Source organism: Triturus cristatus, chromosome 4_1 (assembly GCF_964204655.1).
Source record: "Triturus cristatus chromosome 4_1, aTriCri1.1, whole genome shotgun sequence".
NCBI classification, from domain to species: Eukaryota; Metazoa; Chordata; class Amphibia; order Caudata; family Salamandridae; genus Triturus; species Triturus cristatus.
In genome coordinates this window covers 568,101,852-568,120,946 of record NC_140585.1, presented here as the reverse complement: position 1 = coordinate 568,120,946, position 19,095 = coordinate 568,101,852, and the positions used below count along the sequence as shown (strand labels likewise).

Below are 19,095 nucleotides of genomic sequence, written 5' to 3'. Positions count from 1 at the left end.
ACCACACCTTCTCTCTCAGCAGCTTCTTTGTTGCAACGATGCTCCTGTGCGATTCATGTGCAATGCTAACTACTTGGCGCCATAGTGAACTTGGCATCACTATCCTGGTTCCTCGCATTATTATTCCGTTATTTGTCTCTGACAGTTCCCTGCTTATCTTCTGCAGTGCTAGCATCTCTTCTTTGTTTACTCCTCCCTTCCACATGCAGTTGTTGTTGACATGTCTCCACCTTTGTTGTCTCATTGTTTCTCTGGCCACTTGGAGAGTGGCATCTTCCTCAGTTTCTCTCTCTATCTCTGCTAGTGTTATTGGTGCCGGTGTATTTTGTTTGAGCACGAAGTTTAGGTATTCCTCTGCCACTGAGGCCTTTTCCTCTGCATGCGGTAGTGGATGTCGCGACATGTAGTCCGCCGGATTATGTTCTTTCCGTGGTTTGTGGACAATTGTGAAATCGTAGTCCATTAGTCTGATGCCCCAGCGCTCGATCATTGGCGGCATCTTTGCCGCTGGGTTGCCATATATTGTTACCAGCGCTTGGTGGTCCGTAATGATGGTAAACTGCTTCCCGTACACGAACATGTGGTAGTGCTCCCATGCGGTGAACAACCTTTACAACGCAACTGTTACAACGCACTACACTTACAACGAAATTTTTACAACGCAACATCCACTACAACGCATTCCATTACATAGCATGACACTACAACGCATGTTTAAAAACTACCTTTACAACGCATTCCATTACATCGCATACTACCTTTACAACGCATACCATTACAACGCAATCCAACACTTACCCTACTGTTGCACCCACTGGAGTTAGAACAGTAATTTTTACCCCTATACTCTGCTGTCGAGCACAAACTTCGCTCTATGGTGTCCGACCTCGATGTCTACTGTGGATGTGTTCTTGTTGTCTTCCTTCTTTGGGTGCGTCTGACATGAGGTATAGCCGCTCCACCCTCCCTGACGCTGTCATTCCGTCCGACTCCTCGGACGAGCCTCTCTCTGCCGTCTCCATGTGTCGGGCGTGTCTTGTGCTTGTCATCCTTGGTCTGGTTGTTCGTCCCCTCTCACTCCTGAACTGCCTGCTCATGCATGTACTTGCAAAGTGGTTGTCTCTATTGCATTTTCTGTATTTCTGGTCCATGGCTGGGCAGGTGCCGATGTGCGGAAACTCAAGGCCACACCTGTAGCACGTGTTGTTAGTTTTTCTGGTAGGTGGCTGCTCCAGTTTCCATATCCATTTCTCCCATCTGATGCCTGCTTGAGGTTCCGATGTGCTGAATGGTAGCGGCCTGCGGGACACAGCTTGTGTGCTCTTTGTATCTTCGTCACTCATCTTTTTCTGTATTCTTTCCTTTTCTTTCTTTTTCTTATCTTCTTATGTGTCTTCAAATGAAGTTTATGTGTGTTTCTATTGTTATTTTCCTTTATTGCATGTTCTTTGACCTTTGTTTCCTCTTTTTCCTTTGTTTTTCAGGCTTTTCCCACTATTGCCTGACTTTAAAATGGCCGCCGCCTTTCTTGAAAGCCTATTGGCTCGTTTTGCCTGACTCCAAGAAGGCCGCCTCTTCTCGCGAGAGTTCGTTGAACTCACAAGCGCGAGATTCTTATCTCCCTCGGCTCTCCAACGGCCTCGTTCTTCGCGAGTTGTGAGTACTTCAGTTTTGCAGTGTTGGGGTGGGCTCCCGCATCGATGTTTCTTTCCGCTGGGCACTCTGGACCAGGGTAGGCTCCTGGCTCCTAGTTGGTCGTCGCGACTCGTGACCGGGTGGCACCGATGTTTTTCTCAGCTGGGCACTCCGGAACAGGGTGGGCTCCTGGCTCTGAATCAGTCGTCGCGACCGGGTGGGCTCCGTCAGTCGCCGCAACGCCAATCCCGCCTTCGTACGCCAGTTGTCATGTCGTACCACAGCCAAGGATCACGACACACCGGTAAGCTTGTGTAATTCTTTTATTTCCTTATTCGGTGTACAGATCGCATGTCCGATGACCTTCCTCCTTGCCTACTTCTCTCCTTCTATGTCCCCTCACGCCCCGACCGGACACTACATCTGGTTGAGCGGGACTAAGTAAAGTAATTGGCTGGATCCTACATGAGGAGAAAAGTTGTTGCTGCATGTATGGCACTTGGAGAAAAATACATTTAAAAGACTTAGGAGGGGATTGGGTAGGGATACCATGACCACTAACAAGGATTTCCAAGACGGACCCCAAAGAGGCTAAAATTAAGACGATATATACTTTTTGCACATTGTAGTTCCCTGAGCATTAGCATGGCCCCAGTCTGGTCATGTGCAAGCCAGCACAGACCCCTGAAAGTTTTAAAAAAGGAAGAATGCAGGGTTGGGTTCCATTGAAGGTGGCTACTTACAGGGTCTTGACCACCTGAAAACCTTGGAATTGGGGCCTGCTTGCGTGGTGGGGGTTCGACTGCCAGTGAGGTTCTGGACATAGGGCCTGGCCACAGGCCTGGTCTTGTGGCCAACTCCATGTCGTGCAAACATTTGGCTGTGTGCGACCAACCCCCTGTCCTGCCATGTCCTGCACAAAGTTAGCTGCAAATGATTCGAAATAAGATAATACTTAAATACTGAAAAAAAAATCAAAATTCACTGACAAAGCTAAAGGTAAAATTGGAATTATACATAACTTGCACCAGTATGATGCACTGATTATGACCTTGCTTATTACATCAATGATGACATATGAAATTTGTGGCCTTGCAACTTATATTTAGGTCAGCTACACATGAATGGTGAATTTTAGTGTTTTTTATTTCTGTAACTGTATACTTTTAATGTAAGTTAAAATATTACCACCTTCTCCCCTGAAAAAAAAAATATATGCATTCACTGAAAATACCACAGGTTTCAGGGACATTATAGTTAGGAATTAACATTTTGAAAAACCTTAGAAATTCATGGAAAAACTATAGGTTATAGGGACTTTATAGCTAGGCTGACATTTCACTTGTACAAAACCAGAGAAATTCAACCGTTATAGTTATCTGAGCTAACTATAACTTTCCCCCGCACTGAACTGCTTATGACCTCACAAATTACATCACTCATGACTTGGTCAATGACAACACTGACAACATCACTGATAACATCTCAAATGACATCACTGATGACATCAATGATGACATCATCCAGTGGTTGTGAGTGTTTTTTAAAAGTTTATGAGTGTTAAATATATATACCAAATTGTATTGTTGAATCAGTGGATGTATGAGTGACTGTATGGATGACGCAGTGGGTGCCTGACTGACTGTATAAGTAAGTGATTAGGTGTCTCAGTGAATGTATGGTTGAGTGACTGGTTGTGTGAATGTGTGTATCTGTCTGTCAGTTGATGTCTAAGAGGGTGTATGAGTGTGTTAGTGGGTAAACGAATGGCTACATGGGTGATTGATTGGTTGTCTTACTACGTATATGGTTGTCTGGATGTCTGTGTTTGTGGTTGAGGAGGTGTGTGACTGCCTGTATCGATCAGTGAGTGAGTGAGTCAATGGCTGTATGGTGTACTTTTGCAGGAGTGAGAAGTGGCTATATGATTGACTGTATGGATGATTGTCTAGGTTTGTGAGTATTTCTATGGGTGACGCACTCAGTGTGTGAGCGCCTGTATGGCTATATGAGTGGATATGTCTATGGCTGTATTAGTGAGTGAGTGGGTCAATGAGTGGCAGTATGGGTGAGTGAGTGGATGTGTGTGTGGATCAAGTAATCAGTGTGTGGGTCTGTAAGTACTGGTATGGCTCTGTGAATGGGTTTGTGAATGGTTGTGTGGGAGTTGTTGTGGATGTATAAAAAGACTCTATAGGGGCGTTGGTGCATCAGAAATGCTGTGGATGATGTCATCAGTGATGTTATCAGTGATGTCACTGACCATGTCATGAGTAATATAATATGTGAGGTCATAAGTATTGCATTGAATGAATGAATGAATGATTACGGTCTTATATAGCGCATAGCTACCCGGAGGCATCCCAGCGCTTGAGGGGGGCGAGAGTTATAGTTAGCTCAGCTAACTATAACGGCTGAATTTCTCTGGCTTCTGATTTGTTGCCCCCTTCCCGAGTCTGATTTCTGCCCTGGGGGTCCCCTGGGCTAGTTTTTGTTTTTTAAACAGGAGGGGGGCCATGTGACCCCTTTCCACAGGCCAATTTCAGTCCCGGGGACCCCATCCACCAGAGCCTGCCCTCTATTTCTTTTTGGAGGGGGCCACGCTGCACCCCTCTTGAGGCCAATTTTGCCCCGGGGACCCCATACCCCGGGCATGGGCACATCCTTTCTTTTTAAAAGAAATTACCAATAGGTAAGGGGACCTGTGCGGCCCCCCTACCCAGGCCAATTTTGGCCCCAGGGACCCCATCCCAGGGGCATGGCCACATCCTTGGTGACCGTGGGGGGAGCCACAAGGCCCCCGCGGTCCCTGCCGGCTCCCGCCTCCTGCGGGAGCAGGCATTGCTTTTGGGCAGAGGGAGCTTCTAACATGCAGCTCCCTCTGCCAAAAGCAATTCTGCTTTGCTTCATGGAAGCGAGAACATTTTTCCTGGTCTCGTTTCCATGAAGCAAAGTAGACTTGGCTATGGCTTGGTGGGAGCAGTGCTCCCACCAAGCTATAGCAAACTGCAATGTTCTGAGGGTGGGCACACCAGGACATTGCCGGAGCTGGCCCTGGGGGGTGGCGTACCTCAGAGCCATTTACGGCCTCACGAAAAGGACCGCACAGCCCCCCTCCAACAGTGTTTTAGCCCCGGGGGTGGTGGTCCCCAGGGAAGTGTGGGGGTCTTGAGCCCCCTACACTTTACTTTTAAATTTAGCCTGGGGAGGTGGCAGTCCCCAGGGCTGCGAGGGCCACGTGGCCCTCATGTATTTAACATAATTAGCTCCGTGGAAGTGGCAGTCCCCAGGGCTACATGGGGAGAGGACCCTCTCTATGCATTTTTTTAAAGATCAAAGCCCCAGGTAGTGGTGGTCTCCAGGACTGTGGGGGGACCATAGCCCCAATTCAACGAGTCACAAGATGGATGCCAACACCTCCTGGTTTGTAGTGTTTGTAGCCAATCAGATTGCAGGCTCGAGATCAGGAGGGTTCGCGGATCCTCGGTGGCCATATTTGTATATCTGAGATCTCTTTACATTTCTCAGGAACTACTGAACGGATTTACACCATTTAACAAAAAGAGTGCACTCTGGACCAAGAGCTACCTTTCTTCTAAATTAAGTGCAATTTTGTTCATCAGTTCGGGCTCTGGAAATTACCATTGAGAAAAGCATTTTGGGCTCCCCTTTTTTCGGCCCCCACTTGACAAAGCACCCCAAAATTTTCAACACAGTAGCTAATATAAGTGGGACATTAGCTTTGAACATCTCACGAAGATTCGTCAAATGGCGCCAAAGATATTAGCAAAAGAAAAACACTTTCACACTTTTTGAATAGAAACAAGGTCTTGACTATAACTACCTATTAGCGATTGGCAGTAGGCTTTATGGTTGTGTATATATATATATATTCACTTAAAAAACCATAGGTTTCACAAATGTTATAGTTAGCTGGACATTTCACTCGAAAATTACATCACTGTATTTAGACACTTATTTACCCATTTATTCTTCCATTAATCTTTAGCTATACATATATTACAAATATTTATTTTACAGAAAGACACATATGTCATCAGTGATGTAATATCTGACGTCATCAGCAGTGGATTGCGGTCGCGTGAGTTATAGTTGCCTGAACTAACTATAACGGGGGAATTTCATTGTTTTTTTTCGAGTGAAATGTCCAGCTCACTATAACATTCGTGAAACCTATGGTTTTTTAAGTGAATTTGCAAGGTTTTTTAAATGCTAATTCCTAACTATAACGTGTGTGAAACCTATGGTTTTTTCAGTGAATTTCAAAGGTTTTTTAAATGCTAATTTATTTATTATTATTTTTTTTTATGGCATTTACAGCTTGCGCGCAACATGCGCGCACTGTGCGCGCACCTTTCCGATTTTTCTCACCCTTCGGGGTCCTTCAGGGACCCCCTGACAAAGGCTAGGGGGTCAGAAACTCTCTACCCTGCCCCCTTTTCACGTTCTTATATGTTTTTTTTTTAAAGGTTTTTTACTGTTCGCGCACGGTGCGCACACCCTGTGATTTTTCGAAAAAAAAAAAAAATGTTTTTTCACCCTTGGGGGTCCTTCTGTGACCCCCTGACAAAGGCTAGGGGGTCAGGAACGGTCCACCCTGCCCCCTTTTCACGTTCTCCACCTTTGTTTTTCACTGCCTCAGACTGAGAGAGACAAAATGGCGGCCGACACTTCCTGATTTCGACCGATTCGAATGTTTACTGACATCTAACAACCATTCAGAATTTCGCTCGCGCACGGCACCGTGCGCGCACAGTGCGCGCTCCGTGCACGCGTATAGATATTTATATGCTTTTAAATGCTATTTTCTCAGTAAATATTGAACAGATTTACACCAGACCTGCAAACGGCACTTCCCTGACCTGAGAACTACCTCTCTGCCAAATTTCAAGTAATTCTGTTCAGCCGTTTGGGCTGTACCTTCGACTAAAGGTCCTATGGAAAAATGCATTGGGAAAACGCGTTTTTGGACCCCCCTTTTTTTTCGGCCCCCGCTTGATGAATCACCCCGAGACTTTCAGCGTAGGAGCTGAACGGAGCGCCCCATTTGTTTTGAAAATTTCGCGAGAATTCGTCGACCGGCGCCAAAGTTATTCAAAATAGAATGTTGAGCTTTCCTATGGAAAACAAAATCCTAACTATAACTATCTACTGGTGACCGCCAGTAGATAATATATATATATATATATATATATATATATATATATATATATATATATATATATATATATATATATATCTCCAAAACAACTCCTCCTAGTTAAGGGAACAGAAGCCACAGAGGGGAAATTCGCTTGGAAGCATTTACTGAAATGTCAAGGCATAATGCATTTTGGCCTTCTCGGCCTTGATCAGATGCCAAACAATCAAGATGCTTGCCCAAACCTTGTTTTAAATTGTCCAGCAGATTTCCCAATGGTGGGAACACGCTCCTCCCCAGAGCATGTGCCCGTGCACTCCGTCGCTGTTCCTGAGAACTGCAAGTCCCAGAGTTCTTTGTAACTGGTAAGTGCTACGTGGGGATGTTACGATTGTAATGCCCATATGGTTTTTGGCGCTGTGCAGGACATTACAAGGTGACGACAATATTAAAATCTTGATAGGTCTTCAATCCCAGAGCTTCCTCTGGTCCCCTTTGATGCTCCAACCCCCATTGCAAGTGTCCACCGGGCAGGGGCAAGGAAAACAATGTACCCCGTCCTACGTGAAGTCATGAACTGCTATGCTGCAGCCAACCTTGCTTGTGCTGTGAGGTGGGCCTGGGCCATTCCGATACCTCGGACGCAAATATCACCTTTGCAGATATATATAATACTGTCAATTGCTGCACTTGGCAGTTCTCCTTCCAGCGGTGTCAGTGCTTGCTACGGCGACAGCTCCTGTCACATTAAATTTCACCATGCAGTCCCTTCCAGAATTCCAGAGGAAAGAACAAAGCGGCACACCTGGAGACTGCACAATATTTTTATTGTGCACCATATATATATATATGTAAATATATATAATCTCTGCAAATATCTTCTGTTTTGTGTTCTAGACCAAAACTAAAGAGAAACACATCACGGCTCCAATATAATTCAGGCGTGTTTATTAAATCAGAGCAACAACACTGCCCAATGCGTTTCTGAGCTCTCGGCTCCTTGATCACGGGTCAATTCACATTCAAGTGAAAAAAAAGAGAATTCAAAAATAAATATATGCATTTATATCTTTTAACAATTCTAATTCCAATTAAATTATGCTTTATTTCATTAGAATTTAATTTTTATTTGTTCACTTGAAAATGTAAGGAGGTTTAGTATTGCAAACAAATTTGAAAACACAATCATTGTTAACCTTGTCCTTTTGATATTTTTTTACACTTATTTAAACGTTGCAAGCAATATTCTTATTCTGCTTTTACTCTATAATGACCACTGAATGTAAGAAGGGTGAAAAGCGGAAAGACAATTCTGTGTTGCAACTTCTGATAGTCTGTCTTTAATACTTGTTAAACACTAAGGGGCAGATTCACAAGGATCTATCGCCGAGTCAACGGCACTTTATCGCAGCCAAAGTAGCGATAACCTTATCACCCCAATCACAAGCTGGTGTTAACATCCCACAACACCAGTTTACCCACGATAGCAGCCACAAAAAACATCGCCACAGATGACCCCCATAACTATCGCAAAGGAGATGCAGAGTAGGCGTTCCCGTGACAAAATCCATAACAACACCACTCCACAACATTCTCAACGACCAGCCAGATCTGCGAGTTTCTCCGTGGTCTTTCTCTTGATGTCATTCCATCGCCTCTTGACCTCGTCCATTGTCCTCTTGTGCTCTCCGACGGCATTCACCTTGTCCACGATGTCCCACCATATTCCATTTTTGGTGCCCAATGACACGTTGGAGGTGACGAACAGTTGTTGATGGTGTTCCATCACCTCCGTGACTATGATCCTGTTCGCCTGCGGACTGAACTTCGTCTTCCTCTTCTTCTTGCCCTTGCCATTCCCTGTCCCCGAGGTCCTGGGCTGGTCGTCTGGGGTGCTTCTGGGGTTGAGCTCGTCCTCTGCACCTGTTCCGGCTGCCTCCATGGTGCTTGGGTGTTGGTCAGTTTGTGTTTGGGAGTCTTTTCTACTTTTATGGTGATTTTTCCCGCCTGCCAGGTGTGTGTTGCAGGCCTGGCGCTGCTTAGCGCTGATTTCCTCATCGCGCTTTGGGCCATCGCAGGTTTTTTCGCATTGGGGTTTGTGTTTTTATCTCTGTCGAGGTGGTTTTGGCAAAATATCGCATGGGGCCGCCATGTTGTGAATTCCACGTTGACATGGGGTAGTTTTCCCACGATAGGCCGTAATGTGTAAAGTTGCATTAACATTTTTTGGTGATGTTTAGCACACGTTCTTGTGAATACACACCTAAGAATCACACGTGGTGTTAAAAGAATGAGAAAGTTGAATGTGAATAGACCCATGATCAAGGAGCAGAGACATCTGAAATGAATTGGGTAGCGCCGTTGCTCTGATTTAATAAACATGCTTGAATTATATTGGAGCCACAGTGTGTTTCTCTTCATTTTCAGTCTATAATCCAAAACAGCAGGTTTTCACAGAGCTTGGATTTGGATTTATAAGGGGTTCGCTACCCCTCCATGGGCTCACAGTTCTGAAGCAGGCTTGGGTTACAGCAACCAGCAAGGTTGTATCTATCTATCTCTATCTATCTATCTATCTATCTATCTATCTATCTATCTATCTATCTATCTATCTATCTATCTATCTATCTATCTATGTATCTATCTATCTATGTATCTATCTATCTATCTATCTATCTATCTATCTATCTATCTATCTATCTATCTATCTATCTATCTATCTATCTATCTATCTATCTATCTATCTATCTATCTATCTATCTATCTATCATGTGTAGATAGGAATAAGAAACTGGTTTCTTTAGATGTTTAACTTGTTCTACAGAACTAACATCCTTTCTACAATTCCCTTATGAATGCAATTAGTTTCCGACTCAGCATATATATATATATATATATTCACTGAAAAAACCATAGGTTTCACACACGTTATAGTTAGGAATTAGCATTTAAAAAACCTTGCTAATTCACTGAAAAAACCATAGGTTTCACACATGTTATAGTTAGCTGGAAATTTTACTGATAAAAAACCAATGAAATTCCCCCGTTATAGTTACTGTAGGCAACTATAACTCACGCGACCGCAATCCTCTGCTGATGCTAATACTGTATTTAGACACTTATTTGCCCATGTCTTCTTCCATTAAATTTTAGCTATACATATATTACAAATTTTTTTTTTTCATAAAGACACATATGTCATCAGCAGAGGATTACGGTCGCGGGAGTTATAGTTGCCTACAGTAACTATAACGGGGGAATTTCATTGGTTTTTTATCAGTAAAATTTCCAGCTAACTATAACATGTGTGAAACCTATGGTTTTTTCAGTGAATTAGCAAGGTTTTTTAAATGCTAATTCCTAACTATAACGTGTGTGAAACCTATGGTTTTTTCAGTGAATTTGTACGGTTTTTTAAATGCTAAGTTACTTTACGCCATTCGTGGCGTGCGCACCCACTTAACGCAGTTCGTTCCGTGCGCGCACGGTGCGCTTCGCGCACCGTGCGCGCACAGTGAGCACGCGGTGCGCTTCGCGCACCGCGCGCCCACTTTACGCAGTTAGTGCCGTACACGCAAGGTGGGCACGTTACGCACCGTGCGCACATGGAGGACATATTATGCGCTTCCTTGTGATAGGTAATCTGTTAAATTTAATTTGTAAGTGATGACAATAATAGTGTGTTTTTTTTTTTTTTTATATTTTTTAGCGTAAGCGCACGGTACGCGTACGGTAAGCGTAATCGGCGAAATTTTCAAAAAATAAAAATTTACCGTTTTTGGCCTTGGGGGATCTTTGAGGACTCAACTAACATGGCTATGTGCATGGGCGCTGTCTAAACAGCCCCTTTATATGTTTTTTGCCTTTGTTTACAGCCCCTCCCTCACAGTGCGAGAGAGAAAATGGCGGCCGCCGCTTCCTGGTTTCGACCGATTCGAATGTTTACTTAGATGTAACAGCCAATCAGAATCGCGCTCGCGCACGTCACCGTACGCGTACGGTAAGCGTACCGTAAGCGCACCGTAAGCTGGCTCAGATATATATATTGATTTAAAGGCTATTTTCTCAGAATCTACTGAACAGATTTACACCAAACCAACAAAAGGCACTTCCTTGACCTGAGGACTACCTCTCTGCCAAATTTCAAGTAATTCTGTTCAGCCGTTCGGGCTGTAGCTGTGTCTGAAGGTCCTATGGAAAAATGCATGGGAAAAACGCGTTTTGGGACCCCCCTTTTATCTCAGCCCCCGCTTGACGAATCCCCCCGAGACTTTCAGGGTAGGAGCGGAGCGCCCCACCTATTTTGAAAAATTTGCGAGGATTCGTCAACCGGCGCCAAAGTTATTCAAAATAGAATGTTGAGGATTTCCTATGGAAACGTGGTCCTAACTATAACTACCTACTGGCGACCGCCAGTAGGTAATATATATAATGTATATATATGTATGCCCTTACTACTACCCAGTACCCGAAAACTTGCTACTAACCTCTTCCCTTAACCATATCCTTAAACCCTAATAACCTTTATACTTGCTCACCCCTGAACACAAAACCACCCTTACTACCCCATAACTTAGCTATCCCTAAACCATACAAAACCTGGCCTGACCCAGTAACCTTACCCATTGCTGAACCATAAAACCCATACTACCCCTACTACCCCATATTCTAACCCCACCCTGGACCTTAAATTCCTGTTGCTGACTTACTCTCTTATGCTTCTCTGAACACTGAAGTCCCTACAATCTTTCAACCCTTATTCATCCGTTAACCGTAAAACTCCTGACTAGCTTGTACCTCAACCCAACTTACTCATAAACCTGAAACCCCATTAATAACTCCTGATCTTACCAACCTCTGAACCCTAAAAACCAGAACAACCACTTACCAACTGGTACCCTTACCTGAACTCTAAGAAAAATCGTATTAACCAGTGCCCTTACCCAACCTTGAAGCTTAATAGGTCATTGCTATCTTTTTCCCTTACTTATACCTCAAACCTTAGAATTACCAGCATTGATTAATCCCCCTTATTTCCCTTAATAAATAATAAGTGAAAACACTTGCCTAATAGAGTCCTCTGTTGTAACCTAGTGAAAAATGGCCATTGTTGTACTTACTTGCTTTGTAACGTCTTGTATTGTAGCATCCATCTTAGTAAAGACCTTGTCATACATGTGCAAACCCTTTCATACTATTCAATTGTTAAATATGAGGGCAACATAATATTCTGTCTGACACAACTGCATGCAGCATGTCTGACAGTAATTCAGAATCCACTATACGGTTCACAAGATATAGAGATTTTTAAAAGCAAGGGGCTGATTCATGAAAGCAATCATGACTACCGGAAGTAGTGCTACTCTTTTACATTTTCTTACATGTGTTTGGGAATTGTATTCCCAAAAAGTGTAATTCACTGTTGGCATCAGTGAATGAGGGCATTCAACTTTAATTTTCAACTTGTTCTAACTGCATATGAACATTCCATAAATGCTCCAATTGTTTTCCCATTCAAGTAGTTTTGGGTTGAATTCACAAAGGCATGGAAGAGTGCGTAAAGAGACCACAGGAGTACTACTTAAGGAATTTAAAAAATTAATTTGTGAATATTCCCCAGATAACCTCTGGGCATTTACCTATCCTAAGAAAAAGATGAATGCTATTGCTTTTGAACTTAATTTAACATAGTTGTTTTGTAGCAATTGCTTCATTTTTAATTTCCTTTTCTTTATGAAGATATACACGAAAAACAAAGACTTGTACAGAGTGGAGCCTAATAATGCCCAGCAGTTGGTGGAAATTGCTGCAAGGGATATTGAGAAGCTGCTAAGCAATCGTTCCAAAGCTCTAGTGGTGAGTACGATTCTCTCGCTTTATTGTTCCTTATTGCAAAGTGTATTGATCTCCACTTTTGACTGGTTTAGCTGCCTGGTGTTTGTAAGGTATGAATTTAAATATACATATTTATAACTCAAAACTGGAAATTGAGGTTATAGGTATGGGAAAAACATTGTTTGTAAGTATAGAAAATGGATTTCATGGCCTAGAAATAAATATCTAACATGAGGATTTGTTAAAACAATCAAAATGCAGTTATAATTTGTCATTTAACTGCACCATTTATGATCCCATCAGGAAATAATTGCAAGATGATTATTGCACTATTATCCATGCGTGTGACTCTTAGTGTTAAATAAAGTAATAGACGTTTTGTGATTCCTACTCTAATGAAAGCCAGTGCCACCAAATGTATACACATTTTGTTTTTCAAATGTAATCTACTGTTTCTCACATGTGCATTAATTTGTGAACTCCTGACAAAACGCAGCTATTGTATGAGTAATCAGATCGTGTCTACAAGCAGAATAATTTGCTTCTGCAAGACTGATGACAAAGTTCTCAAAGAACATGCCTGATATGTCATTTGTTCATTGGTTCTAGCCGGAGCAAAACATTTGTCTTCTCAGTCACGCAATTTGCACTGTTTAATGTGCTTTCATACAGTACCACCTTAAATTGTTTAATTTCACTACCTGAGTAATGGCTCAAAAGTATTAATTTGATAGAGCATAGGTCAATAGCTACTCATTTCACTTTGAAGATATGTTTCCACACTTCTCGGCTGCGGGTGACCTGTTTTGATTTTGAGCAAAGGTTTTGCACACTCATCCCATTTGTATGGCTTATGTATGGAGTTTAGAATGTCAACACACTTACCAATTCATGATATATGGTTGGGACCTTCTTTTCAGTTTCTTTGCATTGCTAGTAACGTGCCATGGTATAGTAGCCTCTGTTCCAATCCATCAGAATATTAAACTGTATTACATTTTGAGTAACTGGAAACAATCAAATACACTCTGTTGAAAGCAGTTTTGCTCAGATGTAAGGTCTCAACATGATTGTCTCAGATTTTTAGTTGATATTTCACTTTTCACCCAAATTTAAGTTACGATTCCACAGTTCTCGAATTTGAGCTGGCATTTTACTCTTCATCTGAATTTAAGATACTATTTCATTCCTTCCCTGGAGTTGGACTGTACCATAAGGCTAGCTTGAAATATAATGTTTTATCGGAGGAATTTGTCATTCTTCATCTAGTTCTCCCAGTAATTTCCAATTTTCCTTTTCCAATTTTCCCTAGTATTTTCTAAGGGTGGGGTAATTGGCAGAGTACCACTACACAGAATTCTGCAGAATTGATCAAAATCTCAGGGAGTTCCGCTCCACAACTCTGTTCTGTTTCACCACAATTAATAAAACAGAAACCTCACATATTCTTGGTAAACAACAGGTAACTCTATTATTACATGCTAAAATGCATATAAATATCTCACAAAAGTGAAAATGAAAATACAGCAAGCAGTGAGAGAGGTGATGATTTTGATGTCCTCACTAACCTAGGGAGAGAACCAAGCAGATGCCTTGAGCACAAAGAGCACATCATGCAGAACGATTTGTGGTGGTCCCATCCTTCTAGGACCACCCCAAGCACAGTTATGGGCAAAAAAAACAATCCCAACCAAAGGCCCTCAAAGCATTATGGGACAATATTCTAGGGTGCAGTGAATAATATAGTATCCAATATCAAAACATTCCTCAAGGGGCAGGCTCTCTGGTTCAGCTGAGAGCTAATATTATAATATTCACTAAACTCTAGAATCTTGCCCAATAATGCTTTGCTGGGCCTTTGGTTGGCATTGTATTTTTGCCCACAACTTTGCTTGGGCTGGTCCTAGGAGGATGGGACCACCACAATCATTGACCATGATATGCTCTTTGTGTTCAATGCATCTGCTTGCCCTCCCCCTAGGTAAGGGGTGATCCCAAAATCATCACCTCTCTCATTGCCTAATGTTTTTCAAAGTTCACTTTTGTGAATTGTTTTTTAACCATATAAAGCTAAAGTTGATTTACCAAAGGGTTGTGGGTACAGTAGGTAACTCCATTGCATAGCGGAGTGGAAATTCTTGCATGAATTCCGTGTTTTCAGTGAAATGCATAGTTAACAAATCTCCGCAACTTCTGCCAGCGGAGCATATTTCATTGCCCCGGGTTAATATTTTCTCAGAAAAGTGCCTTTGTTTTCAGTAGGCAAATCCATCAGAATTATAGTGTAGTTGTAATGATGCTACCCAAGTCATTGTGCTTAAAGCAGTAGATGGAAGACAATTATAAAAAAAAGACACTCAAATGTATTATTACAGAATAGGCATGACCTACTATGTGACAAAATGAATCACCCATCTATGCTGAAGAAATTCCACTATACACATTTTTGTGTCCAGGCTTAAATGAGTGACCATTATGTATTTAATTTTTTTTCTATCTCTACCTGATGAGCAGATTGTTATTTTATCTTGCTGAAAGAATTGCTCATGCCCTGGTGATGATTTTTGCAGTAGTAATTGGTCTAGCAAAATATTTTGGTAGCCACATTCTGTTGTTCAGCCGGTTGTCCAGTTCTATCTTTGTTTTTTAATAATTGGACATGAGAATGGAAGGGCAAAGTTGATAAGTTACGTAAGTCAGAGAAAGACAAACACTGTCCTGCCAAAGGCCGACATTTCAGAAATATGGAACACCCTGAGGGCTATGTCACTGCGGCAGCGTAAGCACTTTTTAAAGAAAATAGTTGTCCAGCACCGGGCTCAGGAGTGATGAATGAATTTTCACAATCTTCTTGCTATACTTTAGCACAGAGGCATTGGTCCTCTGAAGGAACTTTCTTTGTCGTAGTAAGGGGTGGAATCTAAGATAACCCACTGCTGGTCTACCCTATGAGGACCATTAATTGTTAGCCTACTCCCAAGCACAGTTTCAAAGAAAGAGCATTACATTTCAAATACATGATTTACAACAGATCTTTGAAATACATGAATTATTGTAATAGAGATTCAAATTTAATACAAGTGACAATTTTAGCCATTCTGTCAGACATACTAATGAATGCAGCAAAAATCCAAACATATAGTCAATCAAATCAAAGAATGCAAAGAATGGACCAAGAATAATGGCTGACTCCTCCTATGTCCAATAGTGTTTATAGTGCATATTGGTAATGGTGACATTATTGTCAGTCAACTGTAGAGCCATCCCATGCGATAACTCTTCTGTTTATCAGATACAAATCAATACTCCGGGATATTTTCTTATAGGAATCATGAATAGAACAATACATTGCATCCTGACAGGTTTGTTGACAAAAAGCTTTAACACTGTTGCCTGTCCATGGAACAGTCAAAAGGTTAGTTTCTCATGAAATCCACACAAAAGAGAACTAAGGAAAAGTGCCTGGTTTGTCCTTTAGGGAATTCAAACATCTTTTAAACTCGTACTTCATTTAGTGCAAAACTCCTAGTTTATGTTAAAATGCATTAGAATATAAGAGTGTTGAGCTCTCCATTGCAGACAGTGAATGTTTTTCATTCACAGCTACTGCTGTGAACAAAGGCCTCTCGTGCCTGAGGGGATTTAAAGCCCCTAGGGCTCTGAAAGGCCTTTGTTTTTACCAATTAGAACATTCTGCCCTCTGGGGCGGAATGTTCTAATAGCCTTAGAGCCCTACCGGCCATGAAAATCCCGCTCCCTTGTTAAAAGCCCTTGCCTTCGGCTCGGGCCTCTAACCCTGGAGCGGGCCTTTAATGGACGGTAGAGCCCTCTAGGCCGGGCTCTAAGGCTATATTATAAAATCACTCAAATGTATTATAAATACGCATTCCGTAATGTTTGTCAGTGATTAGTACACATACATATAAAACTGCGATTATGGCCTACTTATGCATTCTCAAAGTAGTAATGTAAAATATTTTTTAAAGCATTTAACAAAAATTGGATTAATAATTCTAGACTCTCTATAATATAAGGCATCTATACTAAAAATGTCAAAGCTCTAACATATAATATAAGAGTTTTTCTCCAACAGATGTTATTAAATCACTCTGCAAGAAATGCTAAGTTTTCATGTTTCATTTTCACAGCAACTATGTTAGAAATATAAGTAATCAGCTATAAAATTCAGCAAGGATTAACATGTTATGAACAACACATTAGAATGAATCATGTTGATCAGATAAAGAAAACTACTTATGTGGGATTCGACATTTGCAACCAATGTTCATAACTAAACCAATTCTAATTTGTGGGAAAAAGTATTCTCATTTCAACACATACACACTTAATACAAATTAAAGGCATCACCCACGTAATTAAGACAGAGTGCTGTCTCCATTAACACTAGAAGTAAGAACATCGTAAGCAGAAAGTCTCTTTGAAGGCTAGTGGGAGATTGGTTAAAGACATCTACACTTCCAATAGCAAAACTCTCTCAACACCCTAGTAAACCCTTATGGGGGCAAATCAAAGAACTCCTTAAACTACTTGTTTGTCATGCTTAGGTAGCTTGGTCAGAGCACAAGAGTTACTCTGGTGTAGTGCTTGTCTCCAGACTCTGCAGGCTCTACAGGATCTCACAGCAGAATTACCTTTCTCCATCTCGAGTAAAAAGTTTGTGAGGGCTGAGTCTATCGCAACAATTGAGAACAGATGATGAGGTTGATCAGGACCACTAATGTATCACTAAAGTAAATGAATACTGCTTACAGTAATCTTAGGCTTCTCTAGACTAGCTCATACACGACCAGTTCATAGAACTCCACTTGGTGAGTGGGTAGCAATGATTCTCACACTCCTCAGGTGGTACTAACAGCAGATATAGTAACCCACTAATCCTGGTGGTAGACCAAGGACCTGGACTCCCACTCCCGTGGTAAACATATTAGAATGCTCTAACTACCTGAGTATGTACAATTGAGAACAGGATGTTTATGTTCCTGATCTAGACTTCTAGAATGCCTTTGTCATACTGCTACTCCAAAGTTTACAGAGCATTGTCTGTCATTTCATAAAAGAAAGTCCTTTCTTCACTGATACTATAGTCAAACTATCATCATACCAATTGCTATCCTGTTCTTTCCTCATGGTGGCCTAAATCCCATTTTATTGTAATGTGAGGTATTTGAAAACCAGAGAAATTAGGATTATTGCAGGCTAGTTCTCATGTAATACTTACTCAAAAATATGGAATGGCGCAGGTTTATACCACCTCCACTGCTACTACAATAAAAATGCCATATTACAGGAAGAGTACAAAGAAGTAACCACACACTGAGCCTAGAGTCACTGGACAGCCTTGTGTTATTTCTGAGAGAAACAGGCATTCTTTTTTTGGTTGGGACTGCTCTAGCCAAGTCAGTATATAGGTAGAAGTGCAGCATTGATACAAGAAAGGAACTTTTATTGGCTTTACTCACTGATGTAACCCCTGAAAAGTATTGTAACAATATTTCACCTAACATGCTAAATACACACACATGTTTGTTCTTTGACCTATATTGCTGCTGCCACCAATCAGATATATGTGCTTACCTGTTTAAGATGATTAAACTCACTGGTCTATAGACATCCGTGATTCCGATTGCTGACAAAGTGACAGAGGCATGAAGAGAGGTACACACAAATAATCACCCCCATTAAAAATAGCACAATGTATTTATGCATAAAATGCTGCCTACATGAACAGGAACACTGTGCAAAGTACACTTTTGTGCAATGCGTATATCTCTCTCTTTCGTCACTAGGCCTAACTAATCTCCCCTAATTTATTACCAGTGCAGCTGTACTAGGACGAATTAACGTTTATCTAGGGAAGATATAATCCATACAATAAATCTTTGTCACCATTTTCATATGGAAGGGTTTCTTGTGGACTATTCTGAATTAAAAATGGTAATGTTCATTTCAGAATTTGTGTGTGGATTTCTCTTTAGGCCCTTTCAGAATCATATTCTTGTGAAGGTTTAATATTGATGCATCATACTGAGATATGTTTGATATGTTACATGTAACTCACTATACATGCTGCCTCACAGCACAAATGCTAATTTACCTATCATTATTCTCCCTTGTTTTGCTTAATTTTTCATCATTTTCACTAGTAACCTGCATTTCATGTCTGTCTTGATTTTGAAGCTAGCTATCTTTCACCATCAATCTTGATATTGTTATCATAAAGTAGAACACTCATGGCAATGTGCAGCCATTGAGAAGCCATCTTCGGGGTTGATGTGGCATAATTATGGAATTAAGAAGCTTTAGCTGATTAGGTGAGAGCAGGGCAAGCTGTGTAGTAATACATGTATTTCATGGAAAGCGAGCACTGTACTAAATAGAAGACATAAAATAAAACCATTTAATGACAAAAAGTAATTGAATGGATCATATGCAGAGCAACACAT

The 19,095-nt window shown here is 41.5% G+C and overlaps 1 protein-coding gene across 8 annotated transcripts in view; it reads left to right on the top strand.

Moving 5' to 3' along the window:
• The window catches only part of CACNA2D1 (calcium voltage-gated channel auxiliary subunit alpha2delta 1), a 1,735,709-nt gene that overhangs the window by 456,965 nt on the left and 1,259,649 nt on the right, over window positions 1-19,095 (top strand). For all 8 annotated transcript variants that reach the window (XM_085652892.1, XM_085652894.1, XM_085652893.1 and 5 more), the window contains exon 3: window positions 12,536-12,652. In XM_085652892.1, coding sequence (XP_085509018.1) covers window positions 12,536-12,652 — 117 coding nt within the window. The remainder of the gene's footprint in view (window positions 1-12,535; window positions 12,653-19,095) is intronic.